General features: G+C 41.4%; 1 protein-coding gene across 2 annotated transcripts in view; it reads left to right on the plus strand.

The window, feature by feature from the left end:
• Positions 1-12,424: 12,424 nt before the first annotated feature.
• LOC113091749 (thrombospondin type-1 domain-containing protein 7A-like) overlaps positions 12,425-18,198 on the plus strand; it is a 108,257-nt gene continuing 102,483 nt past the window's right edge. For both annotated transcript variants that reach the window (XM_026257373.1, XM_026257375.1), the window contains exon 1: positions 12,425-12,756. In XM_026257373.1, the coding sequence (XP_026113158.1) occupies positions 12,600-12,756 (157 nt within the window). In that variant the 5' untranslated portion in view covers positions 12,425-12,599. The remainder of the gene's footprint in view (positions 12,757-18,198) is intronic.

Raw genomic sequence — 18,198 nt, forward strand, 5'->3', positions numbered from 1 at the left:
CCGCCTGAGAAAGGAGGTCCCGTCTCAGGGGAACGGGCCATGGGGCCGTAGTCAGCATCTGTGACAGGTCGGCTATCCAGTGCTGATTTTCCCAGAGTGGGGCTACAAGCAGAACCCTGCATCTCTGGTCCTTGACCCGCCTGATTACTTGGGGAATCAGAGGAACCGGAGGAAAAGCATAAAGAAGATGGTTGGGCCAGTGCTGGGACAACGCGTCCTCAATCTTGGAAAAATATGTTGGGCAATGAGAGTTGTCTTTTGAGGCAAAGAGGTCTATTTCCGCTCTGCCAAAGACCTCCCATATCTTCTGAACCGCCTGTGGGTGGAGTCTCCACTCTTCTGAGGAGTCTCCGCTTCTTGACAGCATATCCGCACCCTTGTTCAGCTTGCCCGGAAGATGCACTGCTCTCAGGGACCCCAAATTGCTTTGGGTCCATTCCAGCAGTTGCGACGTCAGTCTGAAGAGACGCGTCGATGACAGCCCACCTTGGTGATTTATGTAAGAGACCACCGTCATGCTGTCTGATCTGACCAGCACGTGGTGGCTCTTTAGGTCTGACAGGAAGCTCTGGCAGGCTCGTTGAACTGCAATCATCTCGAGGCAGTTGATGTGATGCCTGGTCTCCTCTTTCGACCATTGGCCGAAAGCGGGTTTCCCTTCGCACCGCGCGCCCCAACCCTTGTTGGACGCATCTGAGGAGATCACTTTCCTTCTGCAAACCATACCAAGTGGAGCACCCCGTTCCATCCATTGCATGTTCCTCCAAGGGGTCAGGGCCGAAATTCAGTCCTGACTCACCTTAATATTCAAGCGTCCGTGACGCCATGCATGAGTTGGAACACGCGGTTTCAGCCAATATTGGAGGGGGCGCATACGTAGCAGCCCGAGCTCCAGCACTGGTGATGCCGCTGCCATAAAACTTGTAAGATGTCTTTAGGGGTCGAGAAGCACCTACTTTGAAAGAGGCCGCAAGTCGCTGTAGAGCCACAGCGCGCTCCTTCACCATTGTTGCCCTCATCGTCATTGAGTCTAACACTGTTCCCAGAAACAATATCCATCGGCTGGGGGACAGTGAGCTCTTGACAAAATTCACCCTGAGCCCCAGGCATTCCAGATGGCTGAGGAGCACAGTTCTGTAACCCAATGCCTCCCCCTCTGACTGAGCTAGAACTAGCCAGTCGTCGAGGTAATTGAGAATGCGGATTCCCTTCTGCCTGAGAGGGGAGAGAGCCGCATCCATGCACTTTGTAAACGTGCGAGGCGCCAGAGACAGCCCAAACAGGAGGACCTTGTATTGGTAAGCCACGCCCTCGAAGGCAAATCTCAAGAACGGCCTGTGACGAGGGGCTATCTGGATATGAATATAAGCGTCTTTCAGATCCAGCGAAAAGAACCAATTCCCTCAGCGTATTTGCGAGAGGATTTGTTTCAATGTGATCATTCTGAAGCGCCGTCTCATGAGGGCACGGTTCAGATGTCTTAAATCGAGGATGGGGCGCAGCCCGCCATCCTTCTTGGGAACTAGGAAATAACGGCTGTAAAACCCTGAGTCGTGGTGTGCTGGGGGAACGATTTCTATAGCTCCCTTCACCAGCAGATTTTCCACTTCGGCATGAAGAACGTGAGCGTTCTCGTTGTGCACCAAAGAGGGGAGAGCGTGGTGGCCGTCGTGCGAACTGAAAGGAATAGCCGTGTTTTATTATTCCCATGACCCAATCTGATACCCCGGGAATGGCTTGCCATTGTGAGGCCCGGATGGACAGATGTTGTATTAACTCGAGTGATTGACCGCAGTGGGGGACATAGCACTCGTGAGTGTTGTGTGAGGAAAACTGCTCTTTTTTGTGAAGGAGTGTTTGCATTGCAGCAAGAACAACTTCGTCGACATCTGGAGATGGACGGTAGAACACACAGGGCAGTTTGGGGGGTGGTCCGGCTGTGGCGAGACTTAGCCCCCTCCTCTTTCTTTCCTGTCGATCAGGATGACGGCGGCGGCGCAGGGTCCAGCACTATCTTGGGCCAGGGTCCCATGCGCTTAGGGAACTGATACTGTCTGGTGGCCGAGCGAGAACGGTGTCGAGGCTCGGGTTTCACCAGCTGGGCCGCGGTGGTAGCAGTGGGCGCTTGCTTAGGAGGCTGACGAGTCGGCACCTGTCTGGGGCGACTGGCAGCAGCAGATGAAGCGCGCTTCGGCAGGAAGTGTCGCATTGCCTGGGACGACTTCTGCGCCTCTGTGAAACGCTCAGCGAATCCCTCTATGACCGGACCAAAGAGGCCGCTGGGGGAGATCGGTGCATCTAGGAACTGGACTCTGTCAGCATCCTTAATCTCCGTGAGGTTAAGCCATAAGTGGCGCTCCAGGATGACCAGGTTAGCCATCGAGCGCCCAAGAAGTGCAACAGACTTGGCGCTGCATGCTACCAAGAGCACTGCCCAGTGAGCTCGTTCTCATCCTGCTGCTTTAATCCTCTGCCCCGCCTTTTTTTCCTCGCCAGCTCGCGGGAGGAAGAAAACGGGAGGACGCGAGGAGCGAGATCGCTCTCTGAAAAGAAAGCAATTCGCGAGCGCAGAGAGGCGATATTCATGTTCTCGCAATGAGAACATGAATTCCCCGCGAGTGCTGTGTCAGCGTGGGGTTTCCCCAAGCACGCGACACACTCGCTGTGCCCGTCATCAGCTTGCAGAGGGGTTCTGCACGAGCTGCAATGATGAGATGTCATTTGCAACAACGCCGTAGAAAAAAGGCTCTTTTAGAGAAACTTGCTGTTTCAATATATCTCACCGGATGGCCGCAGGGAAGCGATGTATATGCATTGGGGACTGGCAGTCGCGTTCCAGTGCAAGGCGTGTCAACGGCGAGCAGTTCGGCGGAGATCAGCGAAGCGATGTGACGTCGTCACTGAAGGAGAAATAATCTGAATTCCTGTGGCGAAGCGGGCAATATATAGCCAGATTCCCTGCCCATTTCGGCGGGCTTTGGCGGGCTTCGCTGCCATAGGTTCGTGCAGCACCGCTGCCAAGCCATTGGTTTGTTATAATAACACTGCACGATCCAGTGGCTGTGCAGTTTCACTGCGTCATTGAATAAGGCTTCAGTTCAGGAGAAAAAAGGGGTTTTTCCCATATGCGTCTTCGACGCAGTACGAGTGAAGTATTAAAAGGGAACCGTATCATTATTTTGGTTTTAATATGTTTTAAGTAAATTATGATATAGATGGACATGAAGAAGGTATGAAAAACCTTTATCTTCAGTCATGTTCTTGAAGTCTTACGAGTCCTTGTGTGTTTGTGTACTTGTGTTCAGGTTTATGTGTTTTATAACTTTTAACTGTGTGTCACAAAAGTAGGATCATATCCTGTTTTGCATCAAGCACACTTTCTCCAGCTGTTATTGCAGGGTTATCCCATCTCCATTGCCTGGAGCTCTGCTGTTATTTTATGGGTAGCAGTCAGCCCCCATGTGCCTGTCAGAGATGACAGAGATGAATATGTGACTCTACCTGAATCGCTTACCTCATGCAATGAACACATACTGCATTATTAAACCACTTCTTCATAACCAGTAAAATGGCCATTGTCACTGATGTCTTTACCTCTGTACGGAACATTTACTCTGGGTCTGAATCACTGACCTTCTCAATCGGATGTGCAATTCATCACAAAGACACATTAAAACACCGAAGCCATTTTTTTTCCAGCTGGTTTTATTCGAGCAGGTTTCTGTCAAAGCCTAGCTGCCAGCATTGTCTGCTGGTTTTAGCTGGACTATCACAATCCTTAACATGCATTTTGAGGTTGTTTCTCACATTTGAACCCTGCAATATTATATAGGGTGAGGTTAGTTGTCACATCATCCGTGTTTATAGTATTTTATCTTCACCTAGGCTACATTTCTGTAATCAAAATACAGTAAAAAAAAAAAAAAAAAAATATATATTGTGAAATAATATACAGCCATATTCTGAAATATTATTATAATTTATTTAATTATTCTATATACATTTTAATATATAAAAAAAGTAATTTATTCATGTGATGGCAAAACTGAACTTAATATTTTTGTGTAAACCACAATTAATTTTTTTTGATTCTTTGTGCATTAGTGATGTGTCGTTCTTGAACGATTTGTTCATTTTGAACAAATCTTCAATGTGACTCGGGAAGAACAAGTCGTCTTGGGGAGTGATTCGTTCAGTCACGCATGCGCAATGTTCTATAGGTTCTGTTCTGCTAGTAGTAGTTCACCTGTGTCAGTCAATGCAGTCTTCGAAAGAGAATTGATTGATTCATCTTTGGAGTTTTTGACTTATTGCTTAATCACATGACGGACATATACGCTAAACCAATGCAGTATGGAGCTGGAAAGAGAATTGATTAGTTAAACTTTCGGGTCTTCAGGTTGTTCGTTATTTTGTGCCGTGACGTGACAGCATTGGCTAGAGTAATTAGTTAATTTAATTTAATTTTCCTTTTTTTTTTTTCTTTTTTTTTTTTTACAGTGGATTCTAATCTTCAAAAAAAATGACCTTTTTGTATGATTTATGTCTTGAGTTCACGCTTCAGATTAGACTATAGAACTGTAATGTTACTTGTTTAGGATTCAAAATGTTACTTGCTTTTAATTTATGTCATTATGTCCTTTTTGAGCAATCATCTTTCATATATTAGACCAATGTCAAGTCTGCCTATATAGAATTTATACAGGCTATAAATACTTTGTATTGTAGGCTTGGATTATTATATTCTTATATAGCCTAGTGTTACTGATAGACAGTCAAAAAGACAAATTAATAAATATTTTATTTATAACAGGGTTTTATTTATTTATAAAATAACACACCACAGATCCTGAAGAAACAGTAACAAAAACATAGTTAAGGAACGACTCGACCCGAAAGACTCACAAGATGAACTAATCAATTCTCTTTCCAGCTCGGACTGCATTGGTTTTAGCGTATGGGTCTGTCACATGATTAAGGAATGACTCAACCCGAAGACTCAAAAGATGAACTAATCAATTCTCTTTCCGGCTCCGACTGCATTGGTTTTAGCGTATGGGTCTGTCACATGATTAAGGAATGACTCAACCCGAAGACTCAAAAGATGAACTAATCAATTCTCTTTCTGGCTCCGACTGCATTGGTTTTGCGTATGGGGCTGTCACATGATTAAGGAATGACTTAAACCCGAAGAATGTCAGACAAGAGTTAAGGTGAGCTAATCACAGACTGAAGACCCAGGTAAAGAATTGATTAATCTTTTGTTTCTTATAGCATTTTAGTTTTGTATTGTTTGTAGTGTGATCAGCATTTGCGTAAGTACTAGGTGTGTTGGGGAAGTAAAACGTAACATTTCAATGAAATTTGGTTAAAAAAAAAAAAAAAAAAAAAAGTCTCGAAAAAAGATTCATTCATTTTGCTGAACGAGACTGAAAAATCTGAGTGGGTAAAATGATCTGAACTAAACATTACTAGTGTATATATATATAAATGTTTGTTAATTTACAGTTTTTTGCTTCATTGCTTAAAGGAATATTTAACGGCTGGTACTGTTGTGATTAAAAAAAAAAAAAAAAAAAAAAAAAACACTGTGTTCAGTGAACTGTATCTTTGTTTCTGGGCAATAACATTATTATTATTATTATTTTATTTAGTTTTTTTTTTTTTTTTAAGCCACTACTATGTGTGTCTGAAATTGACTTTCAAAAAAATCTACCCTGAGAAATATTCAGTGGTGCAAAAAGTGCAACATCTATGCCTAGCCTCCCCTATATGTCATTATGATGCATTATTCACTGGTGAATTTACAAGTCTAGTACATATTGTATTGGATTACACTGCTGTAATTGGTCATGGATGACCTCCAAAAAAGATTATTCAATTTGCAGTTATATTAAGTGATAAATAATGCTCTAGATAGGTATTTTGCTTGTGTCATGAACACAATAGTAAGTCACCTTCATTTGGGATTCTCAACATGTCATTGGCAGGTTACTGACAGAAAACCGCACCAGATGTTCCATCTCTTTTTCTCCTGTGACGTGCAGCACACTTGTCCCATTCTGACAGTCCAAATCCTGTACCTCTACCATGAGGAGGGTACCGGTGACCTTCCCTCTCCCATAGCAGAGCCCTCAATCCCAGCCGTCAGTCCAGACACCTGTCCACCGTCTCCAGTGGATCCAGACAGATAGTCACTCCACTGCACTACATCATGTAGACAAGGTCATTAAAGTACAAATCAATTGAACACACGCAGAATGATGCACACACATATAAATGAAGGTTTGGGCCAGACTTGTTAATCGAACGAGTTACAAAAGAAGTCACATTCTCTAGTGTCCCAAGCTTGTCAATATCTGACTTTGGTCATTTACATTTACATCCAATTTGTGCCGAAAACTCACTTGTAATTAACCTGACACTTGTTCGATAATCATTTTAGCGCTTGATGGTGGTTTCTAAAAGAACACAAATCTCCATGGAGATTGCAAAGTGTGTTGGTGGGCCGAAAATATTTAATTAGGAAGGTGAGCTGCTGCTGATTCTGTGAAATGCACAACGGTTTTTGCAGGGGTGAGCGGTTTAAAGCAGTCACCCCTTATTTTTTGAGTTTCACCTCCCTGAGGAATAGCCTTCTGATCTCGAAAGATGAACGCTATAGAGGGGACTCCCCCTTGATGCCTTTGTTCCCAGCCTGGTTAAATGCTTGGACTCAGTGAGGAAGAAGACAATGGGAGCGTGGTGGGTTCAGCTCGACTCTCAACTCCTGGTTCTGAGGAAACCAGGGCTGCAGCCGAAGGAACTCGTTTCAGGCTTGATTTGCCCTGACAGATTTGAGCTTCTTTGATTAGCATTTATGGGAGATTTTAGGTCTATTATCAAGGAAGTGCTCAGATCAATCGGTTTAAAGTTTATGGATTGGGACGTATTACTTGTGACCTGACAGGTCTTGGCGTAAAAAAAAAAAGATTGGTGTGCTTGCAGTTGGATTTATGGAACTCTGCAGGTTTAATAGAGCAGCTCACTTTTAATGTTTTAATGTCTACTGGTAATGCTCGTTGCAACACAGTTTTTTTTTGTTTCAAACCTGTATGGCTTTTTCTCTTTTGTGCATATATTACAATGAAAGTGGTTGTCAGCGGAGTTCACTGTTGTTTAGGCCCAGCTCACTTTCAATATAAAGACAAACAGTATTTTCAAAATGTCATTGTTAATGTTCTGCAGAAGAAAGTTAGTCATTAGGAATAACATGATAACATATACAATTGTCATTCGCAGAAAACCATTGCAATTTAATTGTGAGGGATTATTCGAAGAGGGAATCAACAGACTCCTCTTTTGTGTTTTGTAGCTTGGCCAAAGTGTAGCCATCAAACTGTTATAATTATCCCCTTAATTGAAGGCTAAACAATGCCAAGCGTTTAATTGCATTAGATATTGTTATTTTTGTTCTTCCTTTTTTGTTATCCACTTGTCTTCCCATTTCCTTTTCCAACTCTGATAACATTTGCATATTTAAATTGGATCTGCTTGGCTAGGCAATGCCCCTCCCACTTCACTGGTTGGTCCCCTAGCTGTTCTGGAAGGTTTGAAAAATGAGTCAGACCCTGAGCTCTTTCTCCAAAACAAAAACACTGGATAGGGTCTATAGTGTACTGTGCCAAACCTGTCTGCTCCACTTAGACTTCAAGCGAAATTACATTAGAGATGCGCTGATATTTCAATAAAAGTCTAACCATTATGGTACTGATACATGCATCTCTAATAGTTGTACTGTGTTGATCATAATACTTACAATAGGTCTCCACAACAATGCGAAAATCTCTTTAGTTAATGGTCCAGATGGCTTTTTTTCTTTATCTGTCTTGCTTAATGTTGCTTATAGCCTTTCTGATAACCAATACACTGCTCAGTACACTGGCTCTTACCTAGTGATCATTGAAATAACCGTAATAACCATCAGTAGCAAATGTATCCGGGATAGTTCTTCTTTAGTTGCTGGTCCCCATTGACTTATAAAGTATTTTTAAAAAATGCAAGTCTGTGGGGCCTCCAGGAGCTGAAGGTGAACTCTTCCTTTAAGAATGTGCAGTCTGCAAATTAGAACACTGGTGTTTATTGCAGCAACCCTTCTCCAAACCAAGCATCTCTCTTTAAATGAGGTATTTTGGTTTGGCTTGGTTTTATATTGGCTTCGTCAAGCCCACTTGCTTGAACGGTTTTCCATACAACTCATTCATGCAGCCTGTGTGGTCAAATGTTTGATAGCCTGCCTCGGCTGGAACTCTGTGGCCAATGTTTGGAGATGACCAAAGAAGGCCATTTATTTATTCTGTACAATCAGTATTCATTTGATGAAGTTGTGAAGAATATGGGGTTGGTGGGTTATGTGTTTATCAAATGCAGGTGTTTGGCATCAGTGTGGGTATGTGGTGCCGGGAAAGCTGCAGTGACAGAGCGCCTGTCTGTTCACTCTTGAAGAAAAGACACGGCCATTAGAGTCCTGTGGGAGACACTTCACACCTGTCTAGTACGCCGTCGCTTCTTTTGTCCTCTCTCTTAATGAGGCTTCACTGCAGACTATTGACGATTATCCTGCTCTCTCATCCACGTGACCACGCACTGACTGCTGCCCAAGGCAATGCTGGCAGGGAACTTACTAGCTGCAAATTGCTGTGTATTTAATGTTTTGAGTAGATTTTCAACACTTGTGTATATTCATAAGCTTTGAGCTAAGCTTATTCATAAGCTTTTTTTGTTTAGTTTAGTTTTGTGTTATTACTAAATGAAGTAATTCAGAACCAAGCACCATTTTTCATAAATCTGAGTTCACTTTCTAAATGACAGAAATCTACAAAGGTTATCATTACCGTGTTTCAGCTAAGAAAAGGATAAAAAAGTATGTAAGTGACAATAAGTTGCAAAGACATAAATTGTCTGTATACTATCATCACCTGTGGGCTGGGTCTCAAGATTTAAGAATATGTTGTGTTTATCTGCATTTTAAAATTAAGTAAAAAAAAAAAAAAAAGCCAATATATTTGAGCCGGATACATTATAGACAAATTATTATACTACCTCATATTAGTTCTAGTTATCCTAAAAGTAAATAAAATTTTTTTTTAATGAACAATTCCAGTGTGATCTAAGATTTTGAAAACAGTAAGTGAAGGAATAACTTAATAAATAAATGTAGAGATTTAAAATTTTCAGTCGGTCAAAATGTAGATTAATATCAAATAAATGCCAGTATATTGGTTATCACCTCCAGAATATCAGTGTTATTGTCTTCATCTGTGAAAATCTCCACATCACTGCATCCCTAGTCAGCATCATCCATTTTATGTTGTAATTGTCTTTTAATCATTCCATGTTCCGTTTTTTGTTCCATGTTTCAGTATTTGTGCTGAATTAGACTAATTGTAGCGTGCATTTCTCCCACATTATTCACGCGTAAGCATGTTCTGCATAAGCACCTGTTTCATGATAACGTGTTTTGCTTTTGTTTGCTTAATTGTGCAGGCCTGCTGGTGTTGAATTATCTTCTACGGGGCTCTCACTCGAACGTGTTCCTACACAGGCAATAATCAGGTACGATCAGAGGGAAGTGATGTGGCAGAACGTATGCCTGTACAGCCATTCATCACGCCCCACACAACGCTCACATCTCTCCTCATTATGAAGCTCCTTCTCTACAAAAGCAAAGAAAAAACAGCCTTTCACACACACTTTTTCATTCTCAGTTTCCCTGTTTTTTGTTTTCCTCTGCCCATCTGTCTCGTTCCCTGGCCTGTTTCCTCTCTATCATTGTTTCTGCTATACTCTTTTGCCCTCAAAAGCTTTGCTTTGTTCCTCTCAATCTGTTTCTCCCCACCCCCGTTTACCCCCCATCCTCTTCTCTGTAGCTGAGCTCTAGTATTAAGGTACAGCAGCGGTGGATATCGGTGTCTCCCATGCTGTGCTTTAGACGTGTATGTGTGTGTGTGTGTGTGGCATGCTTGCATGTGTATTTGTGTCCATGGTTGAGACAGCATGGATTTATCACCGAGTTAAGCGCTGTCTGTTTTGACTCTTTAAGGAGGCCAGCTGTATCTGTAATCCCACCCAGCTGATTGTCACTAATCAGAGTTGTCTTTCTCTATCGGTTTCTTTAATGTATCTCACATAAACTAAGGGAGAAGTTGGATAAGATCATTAACTTTACTTGAAGATAGCGCTAGCCTTTTGACCTACAACACTGTAGAGTTACTGGTATAAAAAGGATTCACAAGTAGAGTTACTAAAAGTATTGTATCATGTATTGCAATTGTGCGCTTAAACATGGCATTCAACCCTGTTGTAAAATGCTTTGAATGAAATAGGCTTGCTAAATGACAAATCCCTCTACAGTGGTGTCATGTTGTCTCTACAAATTAACTGAGGATTTACAATATCTGGATCAGGTCCAGCAACCCTGGCTTCTGGCCACCTTAAGCTTAGCCTGCAGCCCACCTGACCCTCAGAGCCTAGCTTTGTTATTTTCCCAAGATTTCTATGTTGATTTGTAGGGTTTTCATTGAGGATCAGTGCATAAACTGCACAGTGTGATCCAGAGACTAAGACCTATTTTTTATTAATAACACTACTATTAGTTTAATAACTAATATTGTAGTATATTTATATTTATATCATTACAAGACGAACATGCATTATTTGTATTCTGCACTGTCATTCCATTACATCTTATTTGATGTATTATCCTAGTATATGAAGTTGACATAGGCTTTAATTTTGGCCCCGTGTCAGGTTATGGATGTGTGTGCATGCGCGCATGTGTATGTATGTGTGTGTGTGTTGAGTAGGGGATGGTCAGAGTGCTTGCTGTCTGTTAATGCTACAGCTTGGCTAATTTGTTCCATGGTTTGCTCTCTGTGTTGGCGGTTAGCAGGGGGTGGGAATTGTCCTTCATTACCCTAATCACTGTGAAATTACTCCACTGGACATTATCCAGGCCAGAATATAAAGAAGGATTGCATATTGCACATTAGGAACTGTTGTTGAGGAAGAAAGAAAGCTCTAGCTGAATACAGTTTTCTTTTTTTTTTTTTTTTGCTTTGCAGAAAATGATTTTAAGCTTAAGTTTATATTTATAATTAAAGGTTTTAGTGTGTTTACTTTATTTAGCAAGTATATTTACTTAAATAAAAACACGTATGCTCATGCATGTTGGCAGTTTATTCATTGTGGTGTTATTCATGTTTGTTTATATATAAGAAAATTCTGATGATTTCCATATGTCATGTATGCCAGCATTGTCTGGTTTCTGTGTTGAGATGATTATTTATTTATTTATTTTATTATTATTTTATTTTTATTTTATTTGTATTTTTTTTTTTTTTCTGTATATTTCAGCATTTTGTTGTTCAGGTAAATGCACTTATTAATATAACACCAGGAACTGCATTTGAAGAAGAGCTTCTTAAGATTTGAATACATTTTAATATCATAACTATGTTGTATGCATCCAGGTGTTTTTGGCTATTGTTTTATTATTCTCTTGATATAGTGCTTGTCATATATTACAAAAAAGTAGGCACATTTATATGAAGGGGTTCATCTTTTTAAATCCCTCTATAATTCTCTTTATACAACAGTTCCTGGAATTTGGTCATAATAGATTGACGACCTAGACTCCTAACGTTTATGGAAAGGTGTGATTCCCCAGTCTGTTTCTGTAATGACTATGGAGACAGTATCTCAAAACACTCATAACACTGCACCCCTTCTATGGTTTGAATATCATCAAGGTCAGAGTGAGCTCACATTAAATATTCATGAGGGGTTTTACTACTCTCATTCGGTTGTTTTTGCCATCCTCTCTCTCTTACTATCCCCAGATTCGGACCCCCTCCCTTCACCTTTTTCTCCTCACTCTTCTTTCACACTCACGGCGATATCTTTCCTTTGCATCTCTTCATAGCTTTTAGTCCCAGCTGGTGCTATGAATCTAGCAACCAATCCCAAGTCAACACACAAACACCAAATTGATGTGCGTGTTTCTTACATCAGCCCCAAGAACCTAGCCCAAGTTCCTTATTGCTTAAAGAATAGTGTTACCCTTGATAGCAGGGCAAAGTGATAACAGAGAATGATTGCAGATGCATGCTGGATTAGTAAAGGAGAGCGAGACTGTATGAGTAAGCACGAGTGAGAGAAGAACAGAGAGGAGGGGGGAAATGGGAGGTGCTGTATCAGCCAGGCTGAGCCAGGACGCAGTAGCCGCACAAGCAGCGTGCTGAGCTGAGGGATCTATTGTTCCTCTAGCTTTTTTTATTTTTTCTCCTCCACTCAGACCTCATTCTTCTCCACTGACCAGAGAGCACAGCGAATAAGAAATAAAAGGAGGGAAAATAGAGGAGTTAGTGGAGAAAGACAAAGACAAGTGGATTACCCTTTCCTGAAGGAACCGCGTACAGAAGAGTGAGAGGGACAATAGCAGGCACACTTTCCCCTGTGCCGCATCTTCTTGTGCATAAATCTCCTGCTGAGTGTGTGTATCGTGCAGGTCTGTTTGGCCAGACTTGAGCCGTGTGGATCTATCTGGCCAGGCTGAAGCCATGGGGCTGGCCCGCAGGGCAGCAGGAAGAGGGGGCACTTCAGGGGTTCTTGCAACCCTCTTCAGAGTAGCACTGCTCTTTTTTGGGCTATGGGATGTCCGGGATGTCCAGACACAAACAGTCGCCAACACAAAATCCACTTACATCTGGCAAACAGGTATGGCTATTTTATCTAAGCACAAGTCTGTATACTGAAAATCTTAAATGTTGGTTGGTTTTTCGAGTGTGTTCTGTTGTGCGCAGAGACAGGCTTATGATGAGAAATTGATGCTGACTTCATGCCAGAGTAAAAATAAAAATTGTACCAGTGAAAGTACATTCTTTGGAGGTTACTTTTAATATGCAATAGTATAAGTCATTGTGCATTTAGGATAAATACATTTTATATATAAGTCCCGTCACTTAATTATTGTCAAAGTGGTAAGAATATTCAAGGATATATTGTTGCTAAAGAGTGCTTGATATTTTCAGAATGTGTGGGGTGGTCTTCGGTCCATTGGTAGCTCACCGCACTTTTATGAAAAGTGTAACCCCCATAGTACATCCTGCAAAATAAAAGACATGGCTGATTCTCTAAAGCAAGCATGAACTTAATTTAGAGTGAAGCACATGAATATTCATGCAACAACCGTAAATAAGTGTTGAGCCTTCCTTAAGCAACATGTTCAAAACAACTAGTTGGATGCCTTGAGAATACATTGCCCACAAGGATTTGTAGATGAATTTTGGAGATTTTTGAAGTACCTGCAGAGTCATGCTCTGGTTTAGATAAGTGTTTGGTGGACTGTAAAGCAGGTGTCTTTTTCTCAGTGTTGTTCGTGGTTTTGTGGTAATATCAGGATGCAGATGTGTCATGTATGGGACATCACCGGCAGTGGAAGTCGGGGGTTGGAATAGGCTAAAGGGGTTGAGTCTGTTTTGGGTACTTGGGATGGGGAGCGGCAGGATGGGATGCTGAAATAGTTCCCCTGGACTGGCCACAGATCAATGGGTCATTTGTCCAGGATCTCAGGCGGGAATGGATGGAGAATCTGTGGATCAATGAAGAGGGTGCAGCGGGGGCCACTGGTGTCCTGCAAGAGTTGATCAATGCACAGCTTCATGGCTGGACAGAATTGAGATCATGCAGGATCAATGGTGAATTACGAACACTCTGGTCTAACTCAGAAGGAGCCTGATCAATGTTTGGGGTGCAAACATCCGGAAAACAAGGTGTTCAATAGATCCATGGATCCAAGAAGTGGGTTTAGATTCTTTTAAGAGCACACTATAAAACATCTGATGTTTATCTGACAACTCGATTGATGTGAGCGTTCAAAGAGAGGTGGTAAATTTCAATGCTGTTCTGTCTGGCAAAGTGAACGTTACTTTTATTCTAGTATATCTTTACGTTGTTGTTCTTGTCTAGTGCAGTGTCATAGTGGTACTGGGAATATCATGGCAGTGCGGTGCAGTATCCCGCCCCCACTACTGTGACTGAGTGCAGGAGATTAAACATGGGGTGAGGGAGGACAAGCAGATTGGCTGAAGCAAGCTAACCTACATACACCAGAGCCTCACTTTTGCATTTCCCATAAATACATACATAGTAAGTCCTAAAACTGAAAAAGTGTGCAAGGGCGTAACTTTGGGTCTACCATTGGGGGGGTTAAACTTGCGGCATATTTAATAATTAATTAATTTATTGAATAATTTTCTTGTGTAAAAGGTAACATGCTAATTTGCATAATTTAATTATGCCCCCCCCCCCCCCCCCCAAAAAAAAAAAAAACAACAACAAAACAAACGGGTGACTGTATTGGAGCAAACAGCAACTTAAGTTACAATTCAGTGACATTGGTTCTACACAGTCCCTGGCACCCTCTGGCTTTACCTCACAGGACACTGGCAAACCAACATCTAGCCAGCCAACTCCAGTCAACAAAACAGCATAATAACAAAAACAAAAATAACAGCATTAAAAACTTTCAAATAGAGAAAATGAAAGTGCAATTATATTATCACTTTGCATGAAATAAGACTCAAAAGTAGATTAAAAAAATAATAATAATTGTGTTTGCATTTAGCCTCTGATAACATCAAATTCAGAAACTGAGAAAATACAAGTGTGGACTGACGTTAACCTTAGTTGTGCTTTGATTCATTTTGTCACTTTGCAAACTCCATGCAAAAAAAAAAAAAAAAAAAAAAAATTATATAATTATAATATATTATAATCATCTCAAATTGAACCGGAGGTGGTAAATTCCTAATAATAATTTAACGTTACGTAATTTTTTAGGTATTTTTAATAAGATAGATACCTAAAATACGTTGTGCATACAACTCAATTAACGCGATCATTTTAAAGGTGTTTGAACAACAAAACACATCCACTTGCACATATTTGACAATGGGAATATCAGATATATCCTGCTATAGCTAACAAATTTGTGAAATTAGAATAAAAAAGGAAATAAAAGCAGATCATCAGTCATCAGCGCTGACAAGCAATGAACGATTCGTCTCCATGGGAACCATAAAGCGATACTAAGATCAATAACGGTCGCCTTGAAAAACTTTTAAACTTACGTGTGAAAAGGTTAAGGCTTACATTTAAATGTGTCTTTGTTTTGTTTTGAGTGTATGGTCAATAAATAAAGTAATTAAAAAGATGGGCACAAAACATGTTTGTCATGTAAGTTATCTACTCCCCACACTTTGAGAAACGCTCAGCTAACTTAACAGCCAATTTAATGGGGTACCTCCGTTTGGTCAGGATTTTCTTTTCTTTTTTTCTTTTTTTTTTTGGCTGGTGTCGACAAACAATGAAAAATTGTTGTCTGGCTGCCTTTCAGTGTCCTTTTCATCTTTCCGTCAGCTTTTTCCACCCATTCATCCCAGGGACTGCGCAAAATAGTGAAAAAACTTGGTAGAGAAAGCCAGTTGGGTAATACCAAGTAGTCGGTGCGGGGGGTACATTACAGATTATTTAAAATATGATACTATCTTTCTTGCTGGCAAATGAAATCAATAAAGAAAACGAACAAAAGTATTTATTCTGAATATTTCATATTATTTTAATCTGGATGGTTTGATGATATTGAGGGGGTTATATTAGTTGGATCTGATTTTTGGGGGGGTCATGACCCCCCTAACCCCCCTGCAAATTACGCGCATGAGTGTTTGGTAAGTGCTTGACCTCAGAATCCCATGCAATGCCATTTAAGCAAAACTCAAGCTTTCATGGAAATCATCCATCTCCTTCTGTTGTTGTTGTTGTTTTCTTTTGCCATAGTTTTCCTACAATTCACTCAGATTTTTAGTCTTTTGATATGTAGGGAACAAGGTGTTAAAGCGGGAAGAAACTTGTGTAACAGCAATAGCCTATCTTTAGGGCCTATGGGACCAAATCCATGTTTTGATGAGAACACAATGAATTGTGTGTCTATGACAAATGGCCCTGGCAGTGTACATCAGTACAGAGGTTGATGTTCACCAGTCAGCAGAGAGTTTATTGTAGGAAAAACATTGCCTGTAGTTGTGGATGGTTTTACACAAAGAGGACTGAATTTGTTCTGTGGCAGCGCTTTTGACACATTTATCACTATGCAAAACATAATTTCATATATAATCAGATAAAATAAATATTTAATATTTTGATACCATGTACCATTACAACACACTGTAACTTGCAGTTCTCAAAATTACCTTTTTTTTTTTTTGTTTTACTGAAACTAGGATACAGAATGACTTTGCTTGTCAGACAACACCGTCAACACCAAATCCACCAACACCATCAAAACCAAACCTTGAGTTTCTCTTCATTGTCGCATAAATCTTTCGCCTTTTGGGGAAGCTGTGGTCTAATGGTTTGAGAGTTTGACTCCTAACCCTAAGGTTGTGGGTCCTAGTCTCGGGCCGGCAATACCATGACTGAGCTGCCTTTGAGCAAGGCACCGAACCCCCAACTGCTCCCTGGCTGCCCACTGCTCCAGGTGTGTGTTCACCGTGTGTGTGTGTTTGAGTTCACTGCTGTGTGTGTACACTTTGGATGGGTAAAATGCAGAGCACCAATTCTGAGTATGGGTCACCATACTTGGCTGTATGTCATGTCACTTCTGTACTTTCTGTAAATATGTCCATCATGTTTATATATCACTAACCAATTGGGTCTCCCTAAGACTACTCATTTCACATTCAGATGGGTTATTTCTGAAAGGCACAGAAGCAATAAACTCTTTAATTTTAGACTCTTAAGAGTGGATGGAAACCTGCTGTCAATCATCTATTATTTATTCCAGTCCTGAAGGATTTGACAGTTCAGTTTGTTTTTTACATGTCCCTGTTTTCAAGGCTGTGTGGCTGTATTTGAAGACTCTAGGGAAGTGTCTGGCCCAGTTTATTGCCTTTTATCTTCCAATCTCACACTGTAAACAGTACACCTTTTTAACACCATTGTTGTGAGTGCCATATTGGGATCATGACTTCATTTTGTAGATTTTATTGCAAACAAGTTTCGGGTTTTGATGCTGCTTTTGAATGCTTTCACTTCCAGGGGCTTACATCTGTATGACCGGCACTCTCCGGGGCCTCTATATGGGCCATTCCCTGCCCTACAGCTGCCTGAAATAGTACATTCACACTGATCTTAATCGACAGGGCTGAACTCTCTCCCTGGTCAACATTGTGCCGTACATGTGGGAGAAAGCTATTGAGTCTGGCAGGACCCTTCCCCCATTCAACCCACCCATGCAGTCCAGCAGATGAGATGCCTTTTATTCCTTCTGAATCTGTGAATCTGCATTTACCGCCCCATTCACTAATGTCCACCCTTCTGTTTCCTTCTTTCAGCAACATTCACCTTCTCCTTCAGCATTCTTTTCTTTAGGTCAACCTTTGACCCTGTGGTTAAAAGGGTCTTGGAAGGGCATGTCAGTGCAGGAGAACATGGGGGATCTATCAGTGGCAGGAGGTCAAGTGTCAACTGGTTAATTTGAACATTTTCACTCAGCCAGACTTCAATACCAAAGATGCCATCTAAGGACTGCGCAGCAAGACTCACTTTAGGCCACTGGATCCTGGGGAAAATGCATCCATGTGCATCTCAGCTTCCTCATTGTGCTCTGATATGGCTAACCATGGAGAAAAAACAGAGATGGAAAACATATGGAAGTGCGCAAACATTCCCTAGGCAATCAAGCTGTAATTATTCCCAGCCATCAGCCTGAATTTTTCATGTCGAGTTAGATGCAACCATTACAAGAAGGGATGAAATGGAGTTGTCTTTCGGATTCATCAAGTGCAAAATTGCTGCTGCTTGTCTGGGTACTTGAGTATGGTCCAGCTGCTCACAACAACCTGCATGACAAGTGCCGCCCATCCGCCTAACACAAGAACCTTGTCACATGGCTGTCATGGTTTTTGTCATCATTTTCCACGCTTCTCTTCTTTAATTGTGTGTATCAGTGTTCTCAGCTCTAGCAGTTTTGCACTAGGTCATCTCCTCCTGCTGCCGTTTGTTGCTTTAGGTTAGCATCTGTGTGCTCCCTTGCTCTTTTCTTCTTCTTTCATTCTGGAGAGCAAGGGGAGAATCCTGAGGAGTTCCTGCCGAAAGATG

The sequence above is a fragment of the Carassius auratus genome, unplaced genomic scaffold (genome assembly GCF_003368295.1).
Source record: "Carassius auratus strain Wakin unplaced genomic scaffold, ASM336829v1 scaf_tig00214282, whole genome shotgun sequence".
In the NCBI taxonomy this organism is placed as follows: domain Eukaryota; kingdom Metazoa; phylum Chordata; class Actinopteri; order Cypriniformes; family Cyprinidae; genus Carassius; species Carassius auratus.